The sequence below is a fragment of the Cupressus sempervirens genome, chromosome 11 (genome assembly GCF_028749045.1).
Source record: "Cupressus sempervirens isolate cs-2001-9-10 chromosome 11, ASM2874904v1, whole genome shotgun sequence".
Classification (NCBI taxonomy): Eukaryota; Viridiplantae; Streptophyta; class Pinopsida; order Cupressales; family Cupressaceae; genus Cupressus; species Cupressus sempervirens.
The window spans coordinates 83,202,308-83,217,826 of NC_143128.1; the positions used below are offsets into that span (position 1 = coordinate 83,202,308).

The 15,519-nt window shown below is 36.5% G+C and overlaps 1 protein-coding gene across 3 annotated transcripts in view; it reads left to right on the plus strand.

Annotated features, from left to right (window-relative positions):
• The first annotated feature begins 4,244 nt into the window (after positions 1-4,244).
• The window catches only part of LOC149528332 (CLK4-associating serine/arginine-rich protein), a 57,155-nt gene continuing 45,880 nt past the window's right edge, over positions 4,245-15,519 (plus strand). For all 3 annotated transcript variants that reach the window (XR_016359207.1, XM_089811729.1, XM_089811731.1), the window contains exons 1-4: positions 4,245-4,654; positions 6,035-6,073; positions 6,172-6,320; positions 6,526-6,601. Coding sequence is in view for 2 of the 3 variants with exons in the window: in XM_089811729.1 (XP_089667855.1) it covers positions 4,458-4,654; positions 6,035-6,073; positions 6,172-6,320; positions 6,526-6,601 (461 nt within the window). In the remaining variant the exon portion in view is untranslated. The remainder of the gene's footprint in view (positions 4,655-6,034; positions 6,074-6,171; positions 6,321-6,525; positions 6,602-15,519) is intronic.

A 15,519-nucleotide genomic window follows, 5' to 3' on the forward strand; every position in this document is an offset into this window, starting at 1 on the left:
TTGTTTGCCACCGTATTTTGGGCATCCACCTTATTGGTTTGTGGCATCTTCATTCATCAAGGACTTGTCGACATTTGAGCAGACTTCAAAGGCAACATCCACCGCATATTACATTTGGATCCCTCTTCCATCTTCCTATCCATAGTGGGAAGTATATTTACACCTATACTTGGTGTATCTTCTTCCTAAAGGGAGAAATGTTGTTTGTCAGCATTGGATTTTCTTTTTTCTTCAGACACTTATGAGATCCTTCACTAAGGGGGGGATTTCATCATGGGATTCACTATTGTATATGCATGATGTATGTCATAATGGGGGGGTCTTGATTAATCCATTCATTTATGCATCTTTCTTTATTATACTTTTCTCTCTTTTTGGGGGAGGGTTTTTCCCATGAGGTTTTCCCTCTTTCCCTGTTTATAGAGAGATTGCATTGCATTTCATTTTATTGCATTGCATTTTTACATGGGTACCTAACATGGCTCGTAGCCAAGACCCATTATGCATTTGATCATTGCTTTTGTGAGCTTAAGTGCATTCCCCTAAGTTGCACTTAAGGGGTGGTGTTAGTGTAAAAATTTATTATTTACACTTTACTTAAGTTTACTTAGGATAAATGCATTATTTTATTATTTCTTAGGTTAGACACGTAGGAATTTGCATACTCATATGAGTTTTCATATTGACAACACTAGAGTAAGAAACTCTAATTAAGCACATGGTGTCTACAACACTGGAGTTTGCATAATCAACTGAGTTGTCATGTTGAAAACATAGTTGTTCGCACTCTCAATTTAGCACACGGTGTCTACAACATAATTGTACGTGCTACACCTTTGTAGGCTTATCCTCTCATCATCACACTAACTCCTGTGCTTAATGGAGGATAATCCACTCCTGGTGGACATGTGCTTGGTTGTAAGACTTATCATGTTGCTAACTCCTAGGCATTCTAGATGCATCATAGAGTCCTTTATATAGAGGCACCTCTAGTGTACTATATAATTGAATTGAATATCATATTGTTATTCTGATCATACTCTGTTGGTCTATTGTGCTAGTTATTGTGCTTCTTGGTCTTGGGTGAATTTTTCCCTAAGGCAAATTCTTACATGGTATCAGAGCTATACCAAATTCTTACAGAAATAACCAAATTAACTTAGTAAATCAACACACATCAACTGAATATGAAATACATTTAATCTAATACGTTAACCAAGTACCAATAATCATAAAACACAATAAAAAAATTGGCATAAGAGAATTTAACAATACAATTAGAAAAGTCAAGTAGAGTAGGCATTACAATGTGGGTGTTAGGTTTGACAGGCCCAAAATAGGTCAAAGTTGCTTCTAGTTGCTCATTAGACCAAACTAGGTGTTTTGGGGCCTAGAAGGGTAGAATGGTCAAATAGAGATTTTGAGGCCACATTTAGGTGTTTTAAGTCATATTTGGACATTATGCAAGGTTTCATGGCCTTTGGAGCAAATTTGAGGGTCTAACTCAATAAGATGTAAAAGTTGCTCAATTGTTGTCAGTGACAACATTGACAACTTTTCTTGCATTTTGTGCAACTTTGCCAAGAAGAGGAGATAAATGTCTCATGGTAAGCCTATATGAGGCCATTCTCAACCTGTTCAAGGGGTTGGAGAAGTTAGTTTTTAGATTATACAGATTGAGTAACAAGTTCTTAGTAACAGTTTAATGTTCTTGAGTGTTCCTGGCTTGTATATGGATTAGATTTGGATTTTTCTAAATTCAAAGTGTTAAAGTAGGTTATTTTGAGATTCTGTATGAACTTAGTTTGTTATTTGCATAGAGTTTTGATCCCTGAGTAAGTTATTTTGGTTTCTACTAGTTTGTTGTTTTGAATCAGGCTGTTTGCAAAATGGGGTCATAGGGCCACTTCCCACCGTAGGTTATGTACGAAATTTTGGGATTTGGAACATCACTCCATGTACATTTTGTACAGTAAAGATGGGGCCCTAGAATGCTAAGGAACTATTTTTGAAGTGATGCCCAAGGCAAGTTTGAGCAGCTTGGTTAGGGATCACAGTGTAGAGCAAGTGGATTTAGAGTGGTTGAACGTTTGTAATACTTCAACCAAAGCTTGGAATATATTAGAAGGTGTTGTGGAGTAACCCCAATCCTAGTGGCAAGTATTGGGAGAAGTCCCAAGGAAGGCAAAACTTTTTTTGTATCTGACTGTCTGCCAAACCCTTAAAACCCTTGTTTTAAGGCTATAATTGTGCTCGTATTGTACAAACCGATTGAGAAACCTAGACCCCCATAATCCTTAATATCTTTGAAAAGGGTGTTTGAATTGGTGGTTTGTTTTACCCCTTGTTAAGGATTCTTTCAAAATATTTGGGTTTTTCCTTAGTTGGATGGCTAATTACTTGTAGCCATGTTACAAGCATTTGGAGGCATTCTTGCTTGTTTGGTGGAACTCGATTAGGGTTTCCATCCTGATTTTGATTGAGGACCTTGAAGGAAGTTCAAGTACCTTCCTAGATGACCAATCATCCATTGGGGAAGTCAAATGCACATTTGGGATTGCTTGTGATGTCGGTGAGTTAGCGAGCATGTTTGCTCTACCGAATTGATGGACACTAGTTGAGTGGTTTGGGACCTCTTGAATAGAGTCCTAAGGAGTATAAGGTAAGTAGAAGCCATATTTGGTCAAGTGAATGACCTGAGGAAACCCTAAGAGAGCTTGGGGTAGAAGCAAGATTGGTTGTCACATCATTATGTTGATTGGTTGTCACATCATTATGTTTTCCTTGTCAACTAATATGATTGCTTTTAGTTTTCATATTTTTAAAACAACTATCATACTTTTTTTTCTTCAACTACTACTAGCACTACAAGAGCTAGCTCCTTATTATTAATATTAAAAAAAGACTAACATTTTAGCTATTCAAAATGAAAAAAGAAGAAGAAAGTAACAATGTCTAATTATTTTTTAAAGTGATTATTTCTTCCCCACATTACATAGAAAAGTTTATATTCTATTTCTTATTTGTTTCCTAATTTTAAGAACTAGACTCAACTTTTGTAGTTTCTAGAGGTGCATGTTTTTTTACCTCGTCTTTGTGTTATAGGTTCATTGTAGGTGTTCCCCTTAAATATTGGTCTTAATTTTTTTTAAATTCATAATTTTCATATTTTTGTAACAACTAATTATTTAAATTTATTATTAAAAATAATACTCAAACAATCAACATTATTGTGATATTCCTATCAGGATTTAATTGTGTAGTTTTTGAGTCCAATTCATTGACCCATTTTTCATTAGTAGTGATTCACATGGATCCATCTCTCATGAAAATAAATGGAACACTTAGCACTCATTGGATCTGGGTAATGGTCATAGAGGTGAAGCACCCGGACTTCTTAGGAGGTCACCCATCCTAACTTGAGCACGCTTAACTACACAACTTCCTCCATAGTTAAACCCACTCTACTTGTAATCCCATTTGCAAAACCTTTATGAAATGTTGTGCCTTATGAACAATTCATTAGAAATCCCCTTAAACTCATTAATTGATAAGTAGGAGATATTTTCCACAAGAAGTCAAATTGTGATATTGCTATCATGATTTAACTGTGTAGTTTTTGAGTCAAAACTCATTGACCCATTTTTTCACAAGTACTGACTTACACAAATCCATCTATCATGAGAATAAATGGAACACTTAGCACTCATTGGATCTAGGTGATGCTCACAGAGGTGAAGCACCGAGACTTCTCAGGAGGTGACCCATCCTAGTACTATTCTAACACAAGGGTGCTTAACTACGGAGTTTCCTCTATGGTTAAACCCACTCTGCTTGTTGCAACCCTATTTACAAAACCTTCATCAAGTGCTGCCTTATGAACCATTCATTAGAAAGTCCCAATAGCTCATCAATTGATAAGTAGGAGATATTTTTCACATTAAGTCAAATTGTGATATTGCTATTAAGATTTAACTATGTTGTTTTTGAGTCAAACTCATTAACTCATGTTTCATAAGTAGTGATTCACACAAATCCATATCTCACAAGAATAAATGAAACACTTATAAATGATGAGCTTAAGACGCTTTCTAATGAATAATTCCTAAGACAAAGACTAAATCAATTTCCGAATAAAACTAATGAATAATTCATAAGACAAAGACAAAATCAATTTCCCCGTAAAACTAATTTAAAGTCTCCGAATAGAATAATAAAAATAATTTAAAGACTACGAATAGAATAATCAGAAGAAACTTTTTTCCTAATTCTTCGTCATTGATTTTCTACGGCTTCCATTTTTCCCCACGAAACCCTCGAGGCTTCTCTGAGTCTCTGCAATGTCTCCATTATAACGTGTAATTTTCTGCGAGATCGCTGAGTCGATTCTCAGCACACAATTTGATCCCAAATTTCTTCTTTCCCACCGCGATATCGCAGGTTCGATTCTCGAAACGATGTGGCACGAAGCCAGGAGATCAGAAAGAAAAGTCCATGACATGATGGACGCCGCCCGCAGGCGCGCGCAGCGCCGCGCCGTTTTTCTTGCGAAGCGGCGAGGAGACCCGCAGCAAAGCCTCCAAATCACAGGCAGTCGCTGCCGTCTTCACCACGACGCGGCTCTCTATCAGGCCGCTCAAGATCAGCAGGGCCTGTAAGATTTCTTTATGTTAATGGATTCAATTAGTAATTTTAAAGACTTTTTTCAGCGGTGTTTCTACTCACTTCAATTGCTTTATTTATTTTTCGCTATATAGTAGTTTTCGAAGTAAGATTCTGAATATCAATTTTCTTCTATATTTTTATTTTATGATTAATCTTAATTGGGGTCTGTAATATTTTTGCACTTCAATTCTTTTAACTTTTCCTTGTTAGATTATATTTTTGGGTGTACACTTGATTTTTGAAGTTTTTACTCAACGAGTAGTTTTTTTCGTACTGTTCTTCCCGAATCTTATGCGTAGGCTTTTTAGGATCAAACGTGCTTGTTATTTAGGTTTGCAATGTTGATCTCTACTATCTTTTATTCACTTTTTTGCGTTCTAATTGCTTAGCAGTGTAGTAGACGTTAATTTTGTAATTTAAGTGTGTCAATATCCCCCAGAGTGGAAGGATATTTATGTTTTAGATTTGTAGCGTTGATTTGTGTTACAAATGGTGGGTGTCTGTGTGATTTTAACGCCCTGAGTATTTCAATCGCTCAGTGCACCTTTGTCTCTGTCTATGCCAGGATTACCCGTCTCTTTGCTCTGTTTAATCACGTTTGTTGAGAACAAGTTTGTAAGAGGGTGATGTGCAAGGAAAGTCTTCATGAGATACAGGACTAAGTTAACCAATTTCACTAACCTAACTGATCCATTTTTGGATCAGTAAATGAATTTTATGTTACTGTAACCTCTTGTAAATTGGATGACATGAAAAGACTAATTTTCCCTATTTTCTCATCAAGGAATTTATTGGCAAAAGTTATGTTTAAACAGCATATAAAAAGCTGTGACTGTTGGTTAAGATAAGGCTTCTTTGCATAATCATTTCAATATAAACTACTTTGAAAAATGTATTCAACCGAAATTAAACTTCTTATATTAAAGTCAGTAGAATTTTTCTTAAATCATCTTCCAATTTTAGTTAATACAGCATGTGAAAATTTGACATTGGGTTTAAGACTAGATCATTTCAGTTAAACAATCAGATATATTTGTCTCTATTGTTAAATTTTGAAGTTTGCACAATCTTCATTTTCTGCCTCAGACATTAATATAATGCTAGTAGATTAGGCCATGTGTCAAAACATGGCATTTTTCAAAGACAAGCATTGTTATAGATTTTTTTCTAGCACTTGATGCTAATAGGTTGACACATTGTATGTTTTGGTAGGTATTTTTTTGTGCCTTTGTTTGGCCGATGTGTACAAGGCTTATTATTATATGTCGACTGATGATTATATCTTCTTCTTGGTGGTGATTGTGACTTCTAGGATAGCTAGTTGCTTCTCTTTATTTCAATATCAATTAATAAATCTGTGTTCTTGCAGGATTCCATGGAATGGAAAACAAAACATTCTAATTGATAGGTATCTGTTGGATGAAGTTGGTTACTAAGTCTCATATATCATTTTATATCACATTATGAGAAGATGCTTTTGCTAACGTGTTAAATGCTGTATTGTAGATTTGATGGTCGAGCACTCTTAGATTTTATCCGTGAGCATGACCCCAAACTGTATCGATCTCGAGAGAAAACTGAGGAAGAAGAAGAGCTTGAGGAGTTTGTGAATTTTGAGCGTTATCGGGATTTAATTAAGCATCGACATAGAGGATGTCGGTAGTTTTTGATTCATCCACTATTTTTGTCATCATTGCCTTTTGCGCTGAACTTCTCGGTCAATGTTGTCATGTCCACACTACATTATGCATTTTTCAGTGTAAAACTATGGGTAGTAATTGGTTCATGCTGTAGCTTTTGTCAGCATGAATTTTCATCAGTGGCTTTTCTCATGCTCATGCCTCATAGTATTTCTTCCAGTCAATGATGAAGAGGGATTGGAGAGTGTTGATCAGGAGCTAGAGGCAAAAGCTGTTGCACCTCTTGCCTTAGATAGGTCAGTGCTTATTTTTTTGTTATCATCTATTGAAATAGTTTATTCAGAGAAAAAATAGAAGAATAAGACACATGTCATGTTTTTTTTCTGTTTCATCAGAATGGATCTTTAAATTTTATTTGTTGTTTTATTCAATGATTAATAAATTAAGTTTTGCATGGAAAGCAGGATAGATACAATGTATGTTAATTCCACTTGATGTTGTAAACAAATAAACTAAACAAAAATAACTTGTATCAGGACTTTGTTGAACACGTCTTTAGAAGAATGGCATAATGAAGTGTTTTCATAGGTGTTGTCCATGCCAGATTTGATGTGGAGTTCAAATCTATTTTTTATTTTGGTTGTGTTGGAATTGTGTGAAGTTGTTCCCACTTCGCTTTAAAAAAAAATACTAAATGATATCTTGCTGATTTCTCTTAGAGAAACAACCTTAATATTAAAATTGCTTCTGGATTCATTGTGTATATGTTTACATTTTGAAGGAGAAGGAAATACATGCACAGTGAATGCAAAAGCATTCTTAGTCTCATGCCAGAAACTACTTTTTTTTGTAATGCCTGTTTTATATGCAATTAATTTTCTTCGTGCATGAATCTATGGCCAATAGTAACTATGAAAAACCACAATATCAATAATTTTTCCGTTGATGTACAGATAATATTTTACAACAAGTGATTTAATTTAATTTTTTCCCATAACACATTGATGTTAAATTTTTCTGTTTAGTTGTGTACTGACAAACACAATTTTCAATTTTATTGTCAAAATTGTCATTTTCTAAATTTTCTTGTAAATCGATGTTGTACTAAACAAAGGAGATGAAAGCTCCCTCTATAGATTTATAAAAATGTTTTGAAACAAAACAATCATGAACTAAAGACAAAAATAGAAACTGCGTAATAAATTGAAGGCAAACTAAGATGACCATCAAGGAAACATTATGACATTCTTAGACCCTCCCTCAGTGGTCATCGTCTACCTACCTTGTAGAAGACTGCACATGTCTTGTGGTCCTAAATTCTTCAGAACATTTTGCTGCGGCTGAGACTCTCCTTGGATCTGCAGAATGCCAATGACCAAGAGTAACCAAGAAAACAAAGAAGGCTGCCCCTTCTTCAGAATGGTTTACAACAAGGGACAAGAGCATGTCACTGACTCTGCCTCTTAGATGAGGCTGCTACTAACTCTCCTAGAATCTGCAAAACCCTTGACTAGAAATCAGTCACAAAGTCTTTAACCTGATGTTGGATAACATAGTTCCTTCCTTGTAGATTGAGAATAACTGCCATGATTTTGAGGAAAAATCAACAAACGCTCCAAACTATAGCAAATGAGAAGGATGCCCAAAATGGACTGCAAGGTACCATGATTTGAAGTTAACGTCGGTTTTTAGGAAAACAGTAACACCCTTAAACTAGAATCCTTGACAGAAAATCCCATACGAACTTTGCGAATTATAGAAACCAAAAATGATTTTTTAGGAGAAAAATAAAACAATTTTGAGGTGAAAAATCTATCAAAACGAGAAAATAGAATCTAAGACATGGCTTAGAGAAGACAAATCTTTATTTTTTGAGGAATAATAGGAAAGCCCAATAGATAATAATTTTTTGAGGAAAAAATTAATAATTCAATAGATAATTTGTTTGAATTGTTTTTAAACCCAATAGATAATTTTTGAGGAAAAAATAATGAAAATCTATAGGAATTTTTTTAAGGGATTTTTTTTTTTTTTTAATGAAAATCTATAGGAATTTTTGTAAGGGAAAAAATTAATAAAACCCTAATTTGTTGAAGGAAATTTTTATGAAAACCCATGAAAGAACCTTCATGTGGCAAAACATGACATTTTGTGGTAAACAATGTATTTGAGCAATACGCAACTCACAAAAAACACATACAAGTAACATGTAACTTACAAAATGGACATGTAAGCAACATTCAACCCTTGATAATCAAAGATTTGTGCGCAAACTGGTAAATTGTGTGATAAGAAACGCTTGACTAGGCCTTTGAATTTCAACACTAATCTTTGAAGATGAACCAAAAACTTTTGTAAAATGCCTCAATTTTTTGTTTGGAAAAATCAGAAAACGTCTAGCAAGGTTCGACGGGATGCATCCCTTGATTGGAAACAAGTGTCCTTGTCCTCAATAATGTTTTTGAGACGGTGGGATTGCAAGAAATATCCCTTGGCTATACCGAAGTTTTCCAGAAATCCTAGAATGTCACTGAGATGTTGCAATGGTATCTAAAGTTTGTTTTGATCTACTAGTCTCTTGGATGTGTTGGAAGGAGGAAGTGATCAATGGGGTTCTAGAATCCCAAGAGATCTTATGTAAGAATTTTTGTGGAAGGCTAATGTTCTACCAAAGATAGAGGGCCGAACACCTTTGGTTTGGATAATTTAAGTTACAAGCTTTTGGATTGTTGGTCACCATGCTTGGCTTGTGGTTTGTGCTTGTTTAACCACATGACATAACAATCCTCCCTTTCCAAAATTGCTTGTCCCCAAGAAATTTCGCTGTTGGATGCACCAATATTTGTTTATTTTCCTAAGTTGCATCTCCACGAGTAAGTCCTTCTATTTCACAAGGTACTTCTTGATCACACACTTCCTGAGAGTCCTTCTCCTTGTATTAATGATAGCCTCAGGTACTAAGATCAGTTTCCTTTCCTCGTCTAGCGGTGGGGGGGGGGGGGGTAACATTGTTGATGGGATAACATTATGTCCCAGTGCTTTCTTTAGTTGTGAAACATGGAAGACATTCTGCACCTTGTTGTTTGAAGGTAGTTCCAACTCATAGGCTACCTATCCAATTCGCCTAACAACTCGATAAGTTACATAGTATCTTGGCTTAAGTTTTTTTGACCCACTACGTTTAATTGAAGATTGCTCATAGGGCTGCATTCTCATGTAAGCTAGATCGTCAACTTCAATTTGCCTTTCCAGCCTGTGCTGGTCTGCATATCACTTTTGCTGATTCTGAGCTTTTTGGATATTCTTCTTCAGTGATTTCATAATTTGACTTTGTTGCAACAAATCTGTGGCTTTGAGCACTCTACTATCAGTCAAGAGTAGGTCCAAAGTACTTGTATCCAAAGAGCCATGAAAGGAGACATTTTATGAACATATAGGATGTTGAGTTATAGCAATACTCACTCAAATGCATCCATTTCACCCACGCTTTCTGCTGTCCTGAAACATGGTTCCTCAAACAGCCTTCTAACCATTTGTTAACAATATTAATCTGACCATCTGTTTGTGGATGGTAGCTCGTGCTAGGAGTGTGTTCAGCTCCACACATCTTGGACAATTCTTGCCAAAACAAACTCATAATTTTAATGTCCTTCTCACTTACTATGTTCTATGACAGCCCATAAATTTATTTCAAGAACAAATTTGCTATTTGTACTGCTGTGTATGTAGCTGAATTTGGAAAAAAATGTGCAAATTTAGTTAATCTATTAACCACAACATAGATGCAATTCCTTCCATGGACAATGAGTAGACTTGTAATGAAATCCATAAATACTTCCCCATTTTTGATAGCGTATAGACAAGGACTGTTACAAACCAGTAGGGTATGTGTTTTCATATTTATTTTGCTGGCATATTGGACAGTCTTGTACAAATTTCTGATCGAACATTTTTAGTCCTTTCCAAGTGAACCTCTCTCTAATCGGCTTATAAGTTTTGAAAAAAAAGGGTGGCCAGCACTAGGAAAACTATACCCTTACAGAGTATGAGTTTGTTTTGCACCATATATCTGTCATCACGTGTGGTTCCTTCTAAAAGACTTGAAGCCCAAACATTTTTTGAATATTCAGCTATTATGTCCTGCCAACCAGCTGTTATTTCTACAATGGAACACAAATGTGGTCTTCTAGACAAGGCATCTGCCACTACATTCCTTTTCCCCTTGACATCAACTTTGTAAAAATCATAGGCATGCAGTTTACTTACCCATTTTTGTTGCCTTTCTCTTAAGTCTTGCTGATTCATGAAATATTTAAGACTATTATAATCAATCTTAACTGTGACCTTACCTCCCACAAGATATTGTCTAAACTTGGCTATAGCATGCATTATTGGTAGCATTTTTTTGTCGTAAACTGAATAGCTCCTTTCAACTCCTCTTAACTATCTAGTTTCATATGCGATAGGATGTTTGTTTCGTGTTAGAACTTAGGACAACACTTATCCCTTCTCTTGACACATTACATTCCAACTCAAAAGATTTAGTGATATCAGGTGTGGCCAATACAAGACTTGAGGTTACTAAGGTTTTGAACTGATCAAATCATTCTTTTTTTGCTTTTTCAAACCATGCAAAAGCTCCCTTTTTAGTTAGTTAAATCAGTCAATGGTGCAGCATCATGTAAAAACCCTTTAACAAATCTTCTACAGAACCCAAATAATCCAAAAAACCCCTTCATCTGTGATAAATTTGTTGGAGGAGGCCAATCCATGATTGCCTTAATTTTTCAAGGATCAATGCTAACTCCTTTAGAACTACTAATATGGCCAAAATACAACACCTCTGTTAAGCCAAAATCACATTTAGACTCCTTTGCAATACAAAGACTAATTCTCAAGAAAACTAAGCACTTCTTCTAAGTGTCTCAAATGCTCCTTCCATGCTTTACTATAAATCAAAATATCTTTGAAAAATATTAAAACAAACTTATGTAGCTGCTTGTTGAAAATCTGGTTCGTAGAAGATTAGAAAGTGGCTGTTGCATTAGTCAGTCCAAAGGGCATGACTAAAAACTTGTAATGCCCAAAGTGACATCTAAAGGCCGTTCTTTCCACATCCTCTTGTAACTCTAGTTTGATGGTATCCTGATCTTAAGTCTATCTATGAAAAGAAGCAAGCACCATACAACTCATCAATGCAATGAATTGGACACTTGTTCTTTATTGCTCTTTTGTTCAATGCTCTGTAATCAATATACATTCGCATTGTTCCCTCTTTTTTCTTAACCAACACTACTGAAGAAGCAAAGGTTCTCTTCTAGGCCTAATATGTCGCATTTTCTATTACGAAGTAATTGGTAAAATACTTGTTATTAACAGAGACCAAGAGGTCATTATATACAAAAGAATGGAATGATGTTTCTTTAGGAAACAATTGCAAAGAATAGAAACATTCTATTCTATCTGAAAGAAAGCTAAAAAAGCGACAGTTAACTAAATATTTACAATGGTTTACCATTAACTAATAATAGACGATTATCTATTATCGTAATACCCTCCCTTAATGGTTAATCTATCTACAACACCAATCTGTCTTCTGAATTTGACAAACTTATCAGGACCAAGAGGCTTGGTGAAAATGTCTGCAGTCTAATCTAAATCTGTGGTAGGTACATACTACAAAGCTATTGTCCTTTCTTCAACCAACTGTTGTATGGAGTAATAGTGAACATCCACATGCTTGGCTCGTTCATGGAAGAGTGGATTTCGGGCTAACTTGATAACGCCGTCGTTATCAACAAACAGAGTAGTCCATACTGTTGGTGACATTTGCATATCTCCAAGCATCCGACGAAGCCAAATAGTTTCACATCCTGTCTTAATAGTCCCTATGTATTCGGCCTTTGTAAAGGAGAGAGAAATTGCTTGATGCTTCTTATTGGTCGATGTGACTGCGCTGGATCTCAAACTAAACACATATCTAGAAGTTGACATTTTATTGTCAACACAGCCTGCCCAATCTGAATCTGTGAACCCATTGAGTCTAGGAGTAGAACTTTGAGTGTACAAAAGTCCATAATCTGAAGTGCCCTTCACATAACGAAGCACACGCTTTGCTGTCATCCAATGATCAACCTTAGGAATTGTCATAAAGCGGGAGATGTAGAGGACTGCGATGTTGATGTCAGGCCTAGTAACACAGAGGTAGATGAGGCTGCCTACTAGTTGTGTAATGTCCCATTTTTTTGGAGGAATTAATTATAAAGTTATCTATTAAAAAAAAATATATTACAAGGTAACTTTATAAATTAATTAAAAAAAAGCTTCTAGAGGTTGTTGGAAGAAGTGGAGAAAAATTAAAAAGGGAGGCCGACCTATCAAGGAAAAAAGAATAAATAGGCATTGAGGGCTCATTACCTATCATCGAGATTTATTATTGAATTTTGTTTATGTGCGTTGTGGAGCCTAGGGTTTTTGCAAATAGTCACAATTGGCCATTGAGAACGAAAACTCTCAATTGGTACACAATTTTGAGGGTGTGAGAGATCACCTGAATTATTGCAGCTGTGGGAAGGATATTTCAGTCCTTTCATTTGTGCTTAATTGCTGATTTGGAGTTTCAGTTGGAGTTGCACTTTCACCATATCATCTTCAGTAGTCAGTCTCCAGTATTTGATCAATCCAGGTTCTTCATTTCAATTTGTAGTTGCAACAAGTTCTCAATTGTATATAGCCAATTAGGGTTTCTCTGTAATGTGCTATGTCATAATGTTTTGGTGCTGAAATTTGCCATATCATTTGTAAAAACATTTGGTTTTCATTGAATGAATACATTGGCACTATTATTTCTTTTATTTCAGCAATATATTTTAGCAGTGCATTAAATTTAGGGTTTTGTTTAGTGGCCTATTGGAAAGGGTCACTACAGTGGTATCAGAGCAGTTTCCTGCAAGCCTGATAGGGTTACCCAGCCACCATTTAATTTAGTTTACAAAGGAACCAACATAACTAAGAATATGGCTGAGAGACATTCTCAAAGTCCATCCAGAAGTGTGCGAAATGATGAGACTTTACAGCAACAGGAGAGGCTTCTACAGTCAATAGAGGCAAGTACACAGGCAATGATGGTTATGATGCAACATTTGATTGGGGAAAATAGGAGGAACAATCATAATAATGACCAAGATGACAGGAGCATAGCAGGATCACAACATATGACACGATCTGGAACAGCTGACAGACCCACACGTCCTACATTCAGAGAAGAAACTCCAGCACGCACACTTGATGCTATGGTAACAGATATTGTAGATGAACTCCGACAAGCGAGGAATGAGTGGGATTCATTACCAGAATATGTACAGGATGGATGGACATTTGACAGGTACCTGAACTATAGAGCTGCTAGGTAGAAGCAAGTAGATAAACACAGTGAGTTGCAACAGGTCACCAACAAGTTGGTATTACCCACATTTGATGGCAGTGGAAAAATGATTGCTCGTGCTTGGATTCATAAGGTGGATTCTTTCCTACCTCTGAAAACTATGACAGAAATTGAAGCACTCAAGTATGCCACTTTACACTTAGATGGGGCAGTACATGATTGGTGGACACATGGCATGATCACATTGCAACACAATCAGGTAACCACTTATCAAGAGTTTGTGGATAGATTGATAGAAAAGTTTGATAAAAAAAATCCTAAAGTTTATTTCCGGGAGTTAGCCCAGTTGAGACAGTCAAGAGGCTTAGAACAATTTATCAATGACTTCCAGAAGCTTGCAGTGATGGTGCCTGACATTTCAGAAAGGAGGCTAGTCATTTTATTCACAGAGGGATTAATTGAACCACTCAAGGGGTGGGTAAAGGCCTTCGATCCTCCTACATTATAGGAAGCCACGAGGAAAGCCCGCAGTATGGAATTTGCAGCTCCATTTAATTCGGTTTTCTTCAAAGAGTTCTTCATCATTTAGAGATAACAATGGGGAATTCAGCAAGGGTAAAGAGAAGGTTAGTGACTCAAAAGACAAGCTAGCTGCACTTTGGGATAAGGAAACACTTAATGACTTGCGTAGGAAGAAGCTATGCTTCTTTTGCAAAGGTCCCTATGAGTTCGGTCATGATTGCCCTATGAAGCCTAAGGGGAAGGCTAACCGGGTGATGTGGGCTTATTATGAAGGTTCAGATTCAGACATCTCAGAGCACCATGATGAGGATCCTGATGAGGTAGAGGGTGAACAAGAGGTAGATAGTGCTGAGAAAAAAGAGGCTCCAGAGATACATTTACAGGAGGCACGTCTGTTTAGTATTCAAAGAGAGGGATCTTTCAGATTTCGGGGAGTCTTGGCAGGACAAAAGATTATTACTCTGTTGGATACAGGTGCCACGCATAATTTCATTGATGCACGATTTGTGGAGAGGCGTGGACTCATTACTAATGAGTTCGAGGGATTGAGAGTTAAGGTAGCTGATGGATATACTCTTCGTTGTGATAGGATGGTGCGAGATCCTACTTTGTGCTTGAACAACAATGAGTTTAAGGCAGACTATCATGTGGTCAACATGGGTGACATGGACATAGTACTTGGGATGCAATGGCTACATTCTTTGAAGGAGGTTACCCTGAGATTGGAGGATATGGAGATACGATTCGTGGTGGATGGTAGGACTCATGTGCTGAAGGCTATCCGTAATGGTGATGTTAGGACTATCTCATTTAGGCGGTTGGAGAGATTAGCCAGGCATAATAATATAGAGTGGGCAGCAATATGTGCCTTGATGCCTACCCAGGGGGAGCAACATAAGACTGAATATCATCCAGATATTCAAAAATTGAGAATCAAGAATGGGAAGGTATTCAGTGAGATTCCACCAGGCAGGCCACCAGACAGAGGTATTGAGCATATTATCGAGTTGGAGGAAGGTGCTAAGCCTGTCATGATCACACCATACCGGCACCCAAAACGACTCAAAGATGAGATCGAGAGGACCATCAACGAGTTGCTAGCAATGGGACACATCAGACCAAGTAAGTCACCTTTTGCATCTTCTGTTGTTTTGGTAAAAAAGAAGGATGGAACTCTATGAATGTGTATTGATTATAGGGTGTTGAATAAGAGAACTATAAAGAACAAGTATCCCATCCCACGCATCGATGAGTTGATAGACGAATTGCATGGGGCTTGTTATTTCACAAAAATTGATTTGAGATCAG